The sequence below is a fragment of the Alligator sinensis genome, unplaced genomic scaffold (genome assembly GCF_000455745.1).
Source record: "Alligator sinensis unplaced genomic scaffold, ASM45574v1 scaffold513_1, whole genome shotgun sequence".
Lineage (NCBI taxonomy): Eukaryota > Metazoa > Chordata > Crocodylia > Alligatoridae > Alligator > Alligator sinensis.
This window is the reverse complement of record NW_005843136.1, coordinates 282,116-297,487: the sequence shown is the minus strand read 5'-3', so window position 1 is coordinate 297,487 and position 15,372 is coordinate 282,116. Positions and strand designations below refer to the sequence as shown.

Below are 15,372 nucleotides of genomic sequence, written 5' to 3'. Positions count from 1 at the left end.
GCCTCCTCCTCTGGGTCCTCTTGGATCTCTTGACCTGTTCAGAGTGTGAAGAATATGGTGTTTCTTCCTGCCCAAGGGTTTCCTCCTCCCCTTCTGTCTCCTGCAGGGTCGCCAGGGCCTCGTACCTGTTCTCTAGTCGGACTGGAGAAGCTAGTACCAATTCTCTGCGAGCTGCTCCGGTCCTGGCTGTGACTGTCTGCCACTCTGCTGCGGAGGGCATTCCCCGGGCTGCTGCTTCTTTTGGTGCCTGATCCTGCAGGGACAGGAAATAACTGTCAATTTCATCCTCCGCCTCCCTGATCCCCCTCAGCCTGCTAACCTCCTCCTGGAGCTCCCTCACCTGCGCCTCCAGAGCCCTAAGACAGGCACCTGCCAGACAGGTGTGGGGGCCCCCAATCTCTGCCCCCCCTGGCCCTGCTGGGGATCCCCCACAGTCCAGGAGGTAGGGGGACATCAGCTCCCCCATGGGCTCAGTCTGGGTGGAGGCCTCAGACCAGCCCCGGCTAGCCTTGTCCCCCTGGGCAGAGGCCCTAGCAGCACTCCTCGTAGACACCATTCTAAGCTGCTGTTTTTTGTAATTAATTTACAGCACTCTAATACCGGTACATATGTGAATGGTGAAACTTTGCTGTAGAACTAATTAGTCAAGTCTGCAGTAAAGTGCACATGTAGATGCACCCACCATGTATAATTAGGGTTATAAAATAAAATAAAATAAAACTGTTTTTCAGTCGCTTAGAACTTTGCCAATACTAACTCTTCTGAGGTAAAATTTTTCATATGGATTATCTGCTATAAACTGAGATTTTTGTCAGCTAAAAATCTCTAGCAGCCTTTTTGTTGAAAAGCACAATTATGCCCATCCTTTGTATCTGGGACTTGAAAATTAACAGGGACTGGGGGTTTTTTGCAAGGGAAAAAAACTTTTGCTGTTCCCATGAAAACCCACCCAAGTTACAACTCTTAGAAAAATTGTGGTTAGCCCATGACAAGCAGAAATTTTGATTCTTGGAGCTAAATTCCTCGAAGATTCTGTTTGCACGAAGCGTGTCAAAGTGTGGAGCGAAGCAGGACTTTCTGTGCAGCCTGATTCTCACCTCAGAGACTAGAGATCAGGGCTGAATGAAACAGATGGGGGAGAGATGAAAGCAAGAGCCAGGAAGAGGGGAAACTGAGACTGGGTAAAGAGACTAGGGTCAGGAGCCAGGCACTTGGTGGTATGCTTGAAATGTCTGGAAAAATGTGACAGGGGCTGAGTGTGGGAAGGGACAAGGATAGGAAGTCAAGAGGGCTTTCTAGACAGACTAGGACTGGGATTAGATGACTGATTAATGGAGACTAGAGTAGCTGAGGCCAATAGGATGGGCATGGTACTGGAGTGGGAAAGAGGCAAGACTGAGATTGGGACAGGGTAGGGCAAATAAATGCACAAGCAGCCTTAATTCTAGTGTTTCCTAACTTTGGAGAGCTTGACTTTGCAATTTTAAAGCTATTTAACCTATAGACTTTTGTTTTGTTTTTTGGGGGGGAGAGGGTGGAAGACAGAGAGAAAAAAAGAAAGAGAAGAAGTTCTTTTTTATGTATAGACTGCTCTGTGTTTGTTAGAAAAGGCAAGTTTGAAGAATTGTTCTTTGAACTGAAGGTGGGGAACTTTGTGTTTTTTCTTAGTTCCTGGGTGAATTCACTGTACAGTCTGAGACCAGTTCCTGGGAATAGTTAATCTCTAGACCTGATGGCATTTACCCATAAAGACAGAAAAATTACTCCTTCATCTTGTATTCTTAGATGATTTTATTTTAGCTACTATGTACCCTGCAGTTTTGCCTCTTCCTCTTTGTGTGGATTATCATATGATAATTCTGGTCAAATTGAAATGGAGATAGTGGAGCCCAAACATTAGGAATGGGCAACAGTCAAATCTTTGTGGAAGTGCTGGTCAGCAATTTTGACAAAAAGGCTTTTGCCAGAAAATCAAACTTTTTACACAAACATATTTATCAGGCACTCCCATGGGGGTTTGAGCCTCAGATCTGCCAAATTCAGAGCAGGGTTTTCAACCCATGCTTCCTAACTCCTAGGGTAAAGTCCTGCCCTTTGGACCAGTGACTAGTCTGTTGAGGCTTTCTGTCTGTCTCTGTGATATGGAATTAAACCAGATTTCAGTTGTTTTCATGGTCAGGAGTCTTGTTTTGTAGTCAGGAACCCCACCTTGTGAAGCATGTGAATATCCCTTTCCACTCATTCCTTTCTTCATTTCTCCCCTATGATTAAAGAGTGAATATATTGCGGTATTAGCATAGAGAGTTCTAATTACATCTGTGCCAATGGATGCTAAGCTTCTGTTATTCATCTGTTTTAAATTCATATCTGGTATGTTTGGATATCTCACATGATATTTGTCTGGAATTTAAGTTTTGGCTTACTAAAAAGTGCTTTATTTCCATATGGTAGTGCCTGGGTATCAGTAAAGATACCTACATCACCAATTGGCCTTTTTATTGTTTATTTTTCAGTTGCCTTTTTGAAAACTTCATAATGGAATTTGCTATGTGTAAACAGGCATGTGGCTGTGCATAAACTGTGACTTGATTAAGTCATTAGGATGCAGTTGAACAGATAGCAAAAGGTTGCACAAACAACAGTTTGACAGTCTAGCTTCTATTTTTGTGCTGATAACAAATGGATCTTAATGAAGAGGTTTCTGTGCTACAAAAATAGTTGATGTCACATTTTTTCTGCATTTTGCAATAAAAACAGGCCAGTCGATAAGAAAATGGAATCATTTTTGTGATTGAATTTTTTTAAATGAAATCTTTGAAATATAATAGCTTCTATAGTACTAGAACTGGTCTAGCTAACAAATAGCATCTAGAGAGAAATACTTAGCTGTGTTGGTCTGAAGTTGAAGATAAGGCAGGGTGGCACTTCAGAAACTAGCAGGGTACTGCCATGTTTGACTACCGACTAACATGGCTAACTACCTTTCTCTACTCCTGGATGGCACCATGCTTGACCAAATAAGATCTATAGATTATTGATACTTAAGTTTTATTAATCTGTCTTTTTCTTTCCATGACTTGCTGTGGTTCTAGACAAAACCTGGTGTCATTCGTCCAGCACCAGTGAAAACAAAAATCTTGTTAAAAAAAGAGGAACCATATCAACCAAACCCTTTCAAAAAATATCTTGAAGAAAGCAGAGACCCAGATATTGAACAGGTACGTTTTCTAATTAAACATTCTCAAGGGGCTTTGGTGGTTGTCATTCCCATATAAGATGATTAATTGAATCTTGATCTATTATTTTGGACAAATTCTTTTATTTTCAGAAAAGAAATAGTAAAGAATTGGGTGAAATCCAATATAGGATCTAGGAACCTAACTCCCAGCATGAATCCCAAAGCCAGAGCTGGGTAGCAAGTTTGCTTATGCAGTGGAATCCAGAACCTAGAATTCTTTCTCGAGGTGTTCGTGCCAGGCAGACTCTGCCGGGCACGCATTCTGCCCCCGAGCTCTGGCTAAACAAGGGATGGGTGGGGCCAGCCTGTTTTCTGGAGCAGAGAGCCCAGCCCAGGGCTGCAAAGCATCTGGGATGCTGGGGAACTCTGTTTTAACTTAAACCAGGAAGGGGTCTGGGACAGACATTGCATAAACCAGTTTGACCCAAATCAGTTAAGTCTGATACTACATTCAACCAGGTTTATCTTAAACCAGTTTCAGCCATTTTGAAGCTGGTTTATATGCACTGAATTTATGTTCTGTTACAGGTTTAAACCAGTTTCTGATCACTTAAACAGGTTTATGTGTAACGTCTGTCCCTAGCCCAGGTGCCTAAGGAACTGTAGAAGCAAACAGGTAGTTTCCTCATGAGTTCAGATACTGCCATGTTTGATGCCCAATGAGCAGACATTTTAGATCTTAACTCTGAACTTGGATTCCATAATTCTGCCTAAGTCTTGATTTGTGCACATTAGTGTTTTATTGGATCTAGCTCACTGGCACCATTTGCATTTCCCTCTTTTTTTTTTTCTTTTTTTTTTCTTTTTTTTAACTTAAATAGTCTACTATTAAAACTGAACCAGTTTAGATGATGTATTATTTTTGTCTGATTTGGCATTTGGATAAGGAAATACAGACCTGTATTGTATACAATTGTGATCATAGTTATTCTGAAATATCTGTATATCATCCTTTTTTAATCATATTAAGAATGTGTGTTTTTGACCATCAACAGTAGAGATAGCCAGTGCAGTACTGTATCTTGTTGCAATGTATAATAGAAAAAAATTATATACAGTGCAATATGGGCAGTTACTGTCCTTCCAAAAGGAAGTACTAAAGCACAGTGCAGTAATAACATCGCCATAGGTTAATGTGTAGATGAACCCTTATAGCACATCACATACAATATTATAAAACAATCATTAACATTAGGATGGCTACATCTGGGGATTAGGTGCCAAGTCCTTTCCTCTAAAGAGGCACTAAAATCTAGCTCTACACAGACAGGATTTAGAGCCCATTGTTATTACAAATAAATTTAGTGTTCATTTACACCAAGGCATCTTTATTGGGAAGGTCAATGGAATTAGCCTAATGGGGAGGAATGAAAAAAGTAAAATAAAAATCACATACATCAAGTTAGTCTGAGTCAGTTTATCCAAAACTAACAAATGCCTCAGAAAGAATACGTATCATTATGAAGTGGTCTTAATGATATTACTTTAAGTGATATGTTTGATAATGGAAGAAAACATTGCTTTTAAATCATCATAATAAAAATGCTATAATCACTTCATCATACGCCTTTTGACCTCCTACATCATCTTTTCTAAACCCTTGGGGAGGTTGGGGATGACATTATACACTGAATGAGAAATATTGTTGAAGAAAAATCCAATGAGGTCATGATAAACAGGTGTAATTTAAACCTAAATTAATCAGTTTGCTAAAGGCAAGCTCATCCTTGATTTTAAAACAGCCCAACCCATTGTCTGTCTAACCTCCCCTTGAAAATTTCCAGTGATGGACATTCCCTGGGTAGCCTGTTCCAATTCCTGACCACCCTCAGAGTCAGAAAGTTCTTTCTAATATCCAACATAAATTTCCTGTGCTGTAGCTTATGGCCATTTTCCTAGTCTTGTAATCAATCTGCATTCTTTCTATAATTGCCCTTCAGGTATTTGAAAACTGTTATCAGAACACCCTCAGTTTTCTATTCTCCAGATTAAATAAACCTAATTCTTTCAGGCTTTCCTTGTAAATCATGTTTTCCAGGGACCAAATCATTATTTTTTTATTTTTTTGCTCGTTGCCAGACTCTTTCCAATCTGTTCACACCTTTCTTGAAGTGTGGCCCCAAAACTAGACACAGTTCTTTGGGCAAGATCTCACCAGTGCTGAACAGAGTAAAAGAATCACTTCTCTTGATATGCAAGAGACTTCTGTTAATACACTCCAGTAGACTGGGTTGTCTCTTTTGTTGACAAGAAAAGAAAAGAAAGAGCATGCTGTTACAATCGAATATTCAGCTTATGGTCTATTATAGCCTTCTGGTCCTTCTCTGCAGTACTGCTACCTCGACAGTTATTTTTCAGTCTCTATTTGTGCATGCAATTATTCCATCCCAAGTGCAGAACTTCACATTTGTGTTTGTTGAATTTCATCTGATTGATTGTGGATGATTTCTCTAGTTTATCCAGGTTATTCTGGATCTCAGTCCTACCCTCCAGAGTGTCTGCAATTCCATCCAACTTGGTGTCATCTACATATTTGTTAAGCACGCACTTAATACCAAATCATTAATATTAAATAATGCCAACCCCAGAACAAACCCCTGGGGAACCCTGCTTGTAACCTTCTACCAACTAGTCATTGATCTATTAATGACTACTTGCTGAACATGATGGTCCAACTAGTTATATAACCAAATTACAGTATTTTCATCTAGTCTGCATTTTCGTCCATAATTTATTAATTTGCTATGGGAGATGGTGTCAAAAGCCTTGTTAAAGTCAAGGTATAAAACATCCACTACTGTCTTCTCCCCCCACTTCCTGTACACAGAGCCTGTCACTTTATCATAGAAGGAAGTCAAGCATAACTTGCTCTTGGTGAATCAATGCTGGCGATTCCTGATCATTTTATTTTCCTCTAGTGCTTCACAAAAAATTCCTTGAGGACCTGCTCCATGATCTTTTCTGGGATTCAAGTCAGGAGGATTGGGTACTATTTTTGCCCTTTTCCAATCATCAAGGAAGGTGCCCAACCTCCACGAATTCTCAAAGAGTATGGCTCATGGCTCTAAAGTTTCCTCAGGCAATTCCCTCAGCATAGTAGGGTGTATCCCCTCTGGCCCTGCCAACTTGAAAGCATCCACCTTCTCTAAGTAATCTCTAAACTATTCTTCCATGACTCTAGGCTATCTTGTCTCCTTCCCTATCTTTGCTGCCAACTCCACTCATCATCTGGTAGCTGACCCTACCCATGAATTTCGTCTTGTGTGGCACAGTACTCTTAATAAAGTAAAGAAATTCTGTATCTTAAGACAAAGACAGGCTGGATTTTGTTTCTTGCATTTTTCTGACATTGAACATTAGCCATGGTGACCAAATTAATTTATGGCATTAATTTAAGATATAAATTCTATTGGTGATGGTGCTGTATTTTGTTGTATACATATCTCCATCTGTTGATAGGCTTGTTATAAGTAAAAATAAATAAATAAATAAATAAAGTGTCACATTACCGAATTTTTATTTTTGTTCCAAAACTATAAAACAATTTCCTAGGTTTAAATGATATAACTATAATGTTCAGAATCATCCAGTGTTGGCCTACTATTGACAGTAGGAATTGTCAGACCACTGCTAAGCATACATGTAGAATATACTTGTCTTGAAAGTCAAGGATTTCTATGATTGAGTGCATCTGGTTTCAAAGATAAGATGGCACAGTATCATTAATATATCTCCAACTGACATAGGATCATAGAAAAGTAGGGTTGGAAGGGAGCTCATGAGGTATTCTAAGCCAGCCCTTTGTCAAGACATATTACTTGGGAAATACTTTGAGTTATTTATCCCTACCTCCCATGACTTTTACTGAGAGATTTAGTATTTTTTCATCCTACATAACAACAGAAAACACATTATATCTGTATGCAGTCTTTTGCAGATCTCTAATTGATATCTGTTTGGAGTAGTATTACTGAAGTTTTGGGAAAGTAATAAAACAGTGCAAAAATCTGACTGTTATAACAAAAGCCAGAATAAGACTCAGCTAAATAAAAAATAGTTTTTTCACTTAATAAATAGGCTTCTGACTGTGACAAAAGGAAAAGTTTATTTCATAATAAATATATTATATTTATATATTATAAATCTGTTGTAAAAGACTTATAATTTTTCAGTGATATTTATCTATAAAGTCTTGCTCTAATGAGAAACAACATGCATTAATTAGGTTCTGCTCAAATAGATTAATGAGTTTATCAGAAAGAAATGGATTTTATTTGTATAGAGAAAGGAAAAGAAGTCCAGGGATGATGGAGAATAGTGACTAAGTGCCACAGTAGAAGCTGGTTTAAATTGGCATAATTCCATGGAAAACGTAGGATAACTTATGAATCAGAAGAGTAGTTCTACAAAGTTTTCAGACACACATCTATGGGGATATTCTTTGTAGATGTTTTTGGGAATATCCAAGTTTAGCCAAATACGTAACAATGTTACTACTATGACTCCACTTACTATAATGGACTAAATCCCAAACACTTATTCTTTAAAACACTTGAATCTGTTAAAAAAATGCAATACTTAAATATATTTAGTGGATAATTCTTTGATCTAAAGACCTTATCTAAGTGGACCACTTGACAAATTCATCTTTTTTCTTCCCAATGGCTACTACTATAATATTGTTGAAAGTCAAAGGGGAATACAAAATCTAAATGCTTCCTTCACATTTTTTATGGATGACCCTCCTCTCAAATCAAGACTTTGATTTCTTTTTTTTCAGTCAACTTCTTTTTAGATAGCCAATGATGATATTTCTTTGGTTAAGCTCTCTGACTCAAGCTCCCTTGCTTATGTGAGATTGAATCCTGCAAGATTATGCATGATATAATTGCAAATTTTTACTGCCTTTGTCCTTCCTCCTTTATCATAGAAATCAGAGCTTTAGAAGTAGCTAATCACTTTTTAAATAGCACCATCATTCAATTTGTTCTCCTAGTTTTAGTATTCTTCTCCTCTTCCTTGTCTGCCTATCTCCTCTTCTTACAAACTTACCATCTCTCAAGTCATGCTGCCATCATTCTCCTACACCTACAAGATCCCTGAAGTGACAATATGTGTTAGTGGTAGAACCTAAAAAAAATCCAGGTAAAGTAGATAATATCTTAATTGTGCCATTTGATTGATTTTTTTTTCTCTGAACTTCTTGCCAAGCCTGCCTGTTTGACACTGTGAAATGGTGTTGATGAGGATGACATTCATTTTGAGACCTTTGCTATGAACACAGGGGAAATTTGTCCCAGAATAAACCATTTTATCCTGGGATAAAGTGCAGTTGTTCAGATATCCATGTCCTTTGTCCTGGGTTAAATCCTAAAAAGATTCATGGAATTATAAGTACTAATAGTTTGTCTGAGGGCATTGCAAAGTATGTCTGAACAGTTATCCTGGGACTGCATAATTGAATCAGTGGCAGAAAAGCAGTGGTGCATTCAGCTTTCACTAAACCACAGTCAGAAGGTTGATTTGTGTACATGCCAATCCCACAATTTTTCCTCTTATCTGGCATAGCCTATTTCATACAAATAGGCTAACCTTTGTCTACTCTAGGAGGGTTTACCAACATAGCTGTGCCAGTGCATTTCTCTACCGTAAGCAAGGCCTGAGAAGACAGTGCAAGTTTCTATACAAGGCTTTTTTTCCCCCCCACTAACAAAATTCTCTTTTCTCTAGGACACTGCTCCCCGCTACCTTCTGTATCTGACTAAACCGATCCCTCCAACTCAGTCCCCATTACATCCACAGTCTATCTCCCGTGCTGACTCTCTAACCCCTGGACCCTTCAGTCATTTGTCTTGCATCCTATGTGATGTTCCTGAGAATTCTTATAGTCCTTACAGTCACAACAGTTTGTATAATAAGGTGAGCATTCTCTGTTTTTATGTGTAATACTGATATAATTCAGAAAACTTTTGTTATGTTAAAAATAAACTAAAAAGTAGATGGAATTCAATAGTGGCTTTTTAAGTCACTTTCCTAGTGGGATCCCTGAGAGATGCGTTCCTCAGGTACAATACCACCTGGAGTTAGTAGAGATAATGTCTGCATCGTTACCTTTTCATACACTAGAACTTGTATTGTCCACTCCTTCAAAGGTTGTTTTTGCAAATGTGTGTAATGGGCAGGATAATGGTCTTCCCCTTCTCTCTCCATCATTTCTGAGGTTTCTAGTTTTCTGTAGGTGCAAGAACCCCACAGTTCTTGTATTCATGGACTGCGGCCCAAATCCTCTAAACTTTTAGGCTAGGGACAGACATTCAAAAAGCCTGAGCCTGAATTGATTCAATCTTTTCAGGTTAGTTTAACCTGGCTAGGCTAAATCAGTTTTGTAACCAGACAGACATCCCAGAAATGCAGGCACATGCCTGCAGTGGCTCAGGCTAGAAGCTGGAGGGCACTAGAGCAGCTGTCCCTTCCCTTGCACAGAGCTGAGCTGAGGGGGCATGGCCAGGACCTGGCAGGATGCTGTGATTAGGGAGGGTTCCCACCACCCCACTCCTGAACAGCTCAGCAGGGAATGTTTATCACCTCTAACTCAATGTTTATCATCCCATTAAGAAAATGGGGACATTAGCAGTGATCTGTTGATTCTGTCTCTGTCCTGAGTGCCACAGCTCAGCATGTGGTCTGATAGCTAATACTGAGAGGTGTCTGTAAGGGATGGGGGGGATACCTGCTTAGCAGGAGGGGGTGGGGGAAGCAGAAGTCAGACAGATGCCTGCAGAGACTGCCAAAGCTGCAGCCAGGGAGCAGAGAGGAGGGGCCATCCCTGATGTGGATCAGAGAGCCCCACCAAGCTTAGAGAGCATGCCGGGGTCCTGGGGGAGCCTGGTTTAACTGAAACCAACAAGGGGTCTTGGACAGACATTGCATAAACCAGTTTGAGCCAAATCAGTTGAGTCTGATACTACATTCAACCAGGTTTATCTCAAACCAGTTTCAGCCATTCTCAAACTGGGTTATGTGCACTGAACATCTGTTCTGTTATAGGTTTAAGCCAGTTCCTGATCACCTAAACTGGTTTATTTGTAATGTCTATCCCTAGCCTTAGGGTAAGATTACATGTTATAGTTATTAAGTACTAATTATAAGTAATGTTAGTCAGTATTAGCATTAGCACAGTCTTGCTAAGCACATTAACACAGTGGCATGTAAAGTGTTAATACCCTCTCTAACATGTACTGCTCAGATCTGCTGCTGGAGGGCTGGTGAACAGTTGTGTGGCTAGGTGCTGCAAGTCTGCTCTGTGCCTGCCCTAGTTGCGGGTTCTCCAGCTGCAATATAGGCCAGGGAGCAAAGGGGGAAGGAACTCTTCCCGTGCTACTTGAATCACCTCCTAGCCTCCTAAATGACCTAGCCCCCAAATTGTCTCCCCTGCTTACTCTCCCATTGTTCCCTGGATAGCCTCTCCTAGTTGGTCCCTCCACCCTGGATCACTGCCCTGCCATTGCCAATCAGGCCAAGAACAGCGGCGGTGGTAGTTCCCACTTCCTGCCTGCTCCCTGTAGCCCATGCTGTCCCTGTGCACCCAAATCTAGCCCCTGCTGGGCCCAGCACCTCCTAGCTCCTCAACCCCCCTCCCTCCCAGCCTAACTTCAACTGGCTGGATTTTAGCATGTGGGGGCAGTGTGGTCTGCAGGGAACCTGGGAGTGGCCAGGACAGGAGAACCTCTTCACCCTCTGGCTTGCTGCCACCCAAACTGATCAAGGTGGCAGGACAGAGAGCCAGGGGTGGAGGGGCCAATGTGGTGCAGAAGAGACTATTGGGGGAGGCAGTGGGGGAGCAGAAGAGATGTTTGAAGCAGTAGGGCAATGTACAGGTGTCAGGGTGGATTGGCAAGGAAGAGATTTGGGAGTGAAGGGGATGATTCGGGGGTTGGAGGTTTGTGGGGGAGGGGCTGGGGCAATCCAAGCGGTGGAGTGGGTAGCAGCCTGGCAACTTGCCATCCACCTGCTTTTCCCCCTCACCTTCCTCTCTCTTCCCCCCTCTACTCCTGCCCCCCTCCCCATGCTCTCCTTCCCCTGGCCCCCCTACACCCTTCATCTCTTTCCCCACCTTCCCTACTTACCCCCTCCTAACTTGTACCTAACTTTGCTCAGTTTAGTAGTCGTGTTTAAAGCAAAGAAGCTGCTTGTATGTTTAAAGTCAACCCTGTATTTCAATGTTTACAGAACTGGAGCCTATGAGTGTACCCAGCCTCTGCTTGGGGCTAAATGTATGACACCCTTACTCCTTCTCATCTTCTCACTGGCTGGCATAGAATCTGTTAAGTACTTAAACAATCTCAGCATCAAATTGTCCTGAGACATACCATATGTTGAGCATATGAAAGCAACTTGCTGGAAAGAGGGATGTGGGAGCTTTTTCTTTATGTTTTCCTTCTTTTAGGGAAACTAATTCCTGACATACAATCACACCTAATTGATTTCTATTTATTTATTTTGATTTTTACAAAATTAGAAAGCAGATTTCCATTCGCCCTTTGGCACTCCAAACAAATATGAAAGATTTCCTCCATGGTGGGTTTTGTTTACTAATTATTTTTATTTATTAACCCTGTCTGATAATTTAATTCAGTGATAATATTATAATGAGTTATTTTCCACTGGCTCAAGATTTTCTTTTTTTTTTTTCTTTAAGACTGATTTCAGATGGCAATAGAAAAAGAGTGATTTTTTTTTCTAAAGTGAGATTTTTCTGCCACTAATAAACAGCAAAGACATTTGTAGCCCATGTAAAGAAACCAGGTCTTTGAAATGTAGGAGGAACCCCAGATACTAAAGAATTAAGAACTTATACAATTAAGAACTGATACAAATGCCTCTATTATTATTTCCCTTGCAAGTAAATGTCTGAGTAATGTTTCTATAGATCTGAAACAAATACACCCAGAGCCAAATTATGACATGCTGGGGCCCTAAACTATGTCAAGCTTAAGAGGCCCCATAGCATTACCAAAAAAATCTGGTACTTCCCCTGCCGCTTTGGGACCAGCCACCACTCCCCCCACAGCCAAACTGGAATAGGCGGAGGAAATTTGCATGTGGCTGCTGCCCCCCCCATTAAGCACCTCATGCCACTGCTCTGCATGTGGCTGCTGCTTCCAGACCGGCCGCCGCTATCCTACAACTCCTCAGCTGCAGTGCCAGTTTAAAAAACCGACATTTTCAAATTTCTGGCACGTGCTTGGTCTCGAGCATGTTGGATTTGTGAGATTAACTGTATTTTTTTTCTCTCCTTATTTAGAGACCCCTCATAATGTGAGGCCCTAAGCTGTAGGTTACTTAGTTTGTGCCTAAATCTGGCACTGAATAAACCATAATGTAAGAATATAGTACTATTTCACTGAACTTCTATGACAAAGAGAATTTTCTAACTTACCACAAAAATCCAACCTACAGTTTTTACATAATTAACTAAAACATATATGGCTGCTTCCATCAAATGCTTCCATAAATTCTGTTGTTTAAAAATACTTGTTGTCTCTTGTAGGCATTTCACCTGTTATGCAGTTACGCAACTCTGCAGATGGGATACAAATTAAAAGCTAGAATATTTCTGTGTTAATGAGGATATACAAAGTAGACAGTAACTATTCATGTAGACAAACACTTGCAAAGTTAGGTTCTTAAATCCATGTTTAGGTATTTTAATAAATACCATTTAGTTTTCAAAGATGCTGAACACATTTCAATGCCTGTATGACTTTACAATGATTTGTGGGTTTTCACCACTTCTGAAAGTCAGGCCATTTTTAATGGGATGCTCAACTATGAGTGTGTAACTAACTACCTGGCTTTAAAAGTATTGGCAATATGCTATATTTAGAGAGACCCTTATTATTGTACCAGTCCTGCGTTCACCACCAGACATTCATAAGGAAGTTTTATTTTCTATGTTTAAAATTCAAATAAATTGGGATCTATCCCTTAAAGCAACCTGTCAAATTACTGTGATAATATATAGAATAAATGAAAGAGAGCAAATTAAGACTGACAGGTACAAGCCACATAGAAAGTGATTTGTGGATGGATTCTTGCCAGAAACAGCCAGCAGAGAATTTTCCTTATGGAGAAGAGCATCCCACTGGCAGAAGTAAATATTATCGATATACAAGGGATGTAGCAGGCCAAAGCACAGTGGAGTGGAGTTCTATAACAACACTTTCTATTTGTATCAGGTGTCTTATTTAAGTACTTATTTAATGTTAGTTCTTGAATTAATGCCTCTGTTATTTAGATTAGGTTGAGAATAAACTCCCCTTTTGTGTTCTAGAACTAGCTGTTAAAAAATACAAATATGTACTAAAAAGAAATTGTTTCTGTAAACTGACTATTTTCAGTATTGTGGGGGGGGGGGGGGGGTGTTGAGGTTTGGGGGGGGGGGGGGGGCTGTTGAAGCTTTTCCTATCATTATGCTGTGTGAGACTTTTCTGCTTTTTTGATCTTGTTAATGTTATGCAACCAATACTCTTCTCCTGAGCCAAGGAGTGGTAGTATAGCTTTATGTTTTATTTTCATTTCTGCAGCTTGGGATTTCGTATTCCACTGTGCAGTTCTTTCCTTTCAGGACTTTTATCTCACTAGACTGTTGCTATCTTTTAGGGACAGGGTTTATATACACAGCCATAACTCCATGGCCTATCTATCTTTCCTATTACAGTATCCCATTAACTGGTTGGGTTTTTTTTTTTCATACTAACATGTTTCAAAATTGCCTGTTTAAATCAAGGTCCTCTTCTATCGTTAGGCAAGTGAGTTCACAATTTTTTGCTTTATAAACTTCTTATGTTTGTATACAGATATATTATCTGACCAGGTATCTTTTTATTTCAGCTCTAATATTTTCTATGCCAAGCGGCATTCAGAGGTGTAGAAGAACTAAGCAGCCTGCAAATTGTTGCTTTTTATTAGAGCAGAGCATTTTACTTAAAAACTTTCTTTTTTTTTTTAATGTTGACATGGTAACAGCATAATATAGTGCTAGAGCAGCAGAGTGGCAATCTGAAGACCTGGGTCCAGACTCTGCTACTGATCTGTGTATGACTTTGGATAAGACAGTTCACTTTTTTAGTGTTTCTGTTTTGTTTCCCATCCTTTGGCTATTTCCAGCAGCAAATTCCTCTCATGCTCAATGTGAAACACAGTGTATCCAATACGTGGTACAATGGACTCCTGGCTTTGGTCAGGACAAAAGTAATGATTTCGTTTATTAAAAAGTATGATCTAATAAAGATGGGAAAGCAGAATATAGTAGTGACTAATAATATACAAATATAATAATATTACTAATATAGCAATAGCTGTATCAACTACTGAACCTCAAATCAAACAAATTAGCAACTTTAAAGTAGAAAGAAAAGTTTAAAAGAGTAATAAATGGTGAAAACGAGACTTGTGCTAAATGAGAAATCAAATAATACTGAATCAGGCAAAACTCCTGTGAATTTAAGGATTTTTCTCCAAAATACCTTTTCTTAAATTGTCATACTTTTATTCTATCATAAAATGGTTGTTTTTAGAAATTGATCACAACAGTTTAAAATATTCCTTGATAGTAGAATAGTTTATTATTAAACTGTGATATAGATAAACAGCCTTAATGCGCTGATCTTGCAAACACTTACATACCTGTTTAAACATCTTCATAGCCTCAATGAAGTCAGGGATTACTCAAATGTTAATGAAGCATGTATGTTATTCACTGCAGGATAATGACTTGTATATAATTCTTTAGCAACAAAACATGGCTGGTGTTCTGTGAAACTGAAAGCATTTCACAGGTGCCTATCACTGTGATATCAAAATACTAAACATGCTAAATTAGAACAGGTAGTGTTGAGGTAATGTTGTAGCTGTGCTGGTGCCGGAAAAATATGAGATGCAAGGATTTTTGTGGGCAATATCTTTTATTGAACCAACTGTATAGTATGTAGGGTTGCAGACAAGCTTTTGAGTACCACAGTACACTTCTGCTTGTCTCTAGAAAAGAAGCAGAAACAGCAGAGCTAAATGGTAAATGAAACAAGGGCTTATGTAAAACTCAGTCAATTGGCTCAAGAAGCCTAATATATTTC

At 39.6% G+C, this 15,372-nt stretch overlaps 1 protein-coding gene across 5 annotated transcripts in view; it reads left to right on the top strand.

Annotated features, from left to right (window-relative positions):
- The window catches only part of LOC102388235 (muscular LMNA-interacting protein-like), a 73,436-nt gene that overhangs the window by 29,375 nt on the left and 28,689 nt on the right, over positions 1 to 15,372 (top strand). For 3 of the 5 annotated variants that reach the window (XM_025193938.1, XM_025193939.1, XM_006037541.2), the window contains exons 6-7: positions 3,093 to 3,218; positions 8,969 to 9,157. In XM_025193938.1, coding sequence (XP_025049723.1) covers positions 3,093 to 3,218; positions 8,969 to 9,157 — 315 coding nt within the window. The remainder of the gene's footprint in view (positions 1 to 3,092; positions 3,219 to 8,968; positions 9,158 to 15,372) is intronic. The other 2 variants (XM_025193941.1, XM_025193940.1) reach the window with 1 other exon arrangement.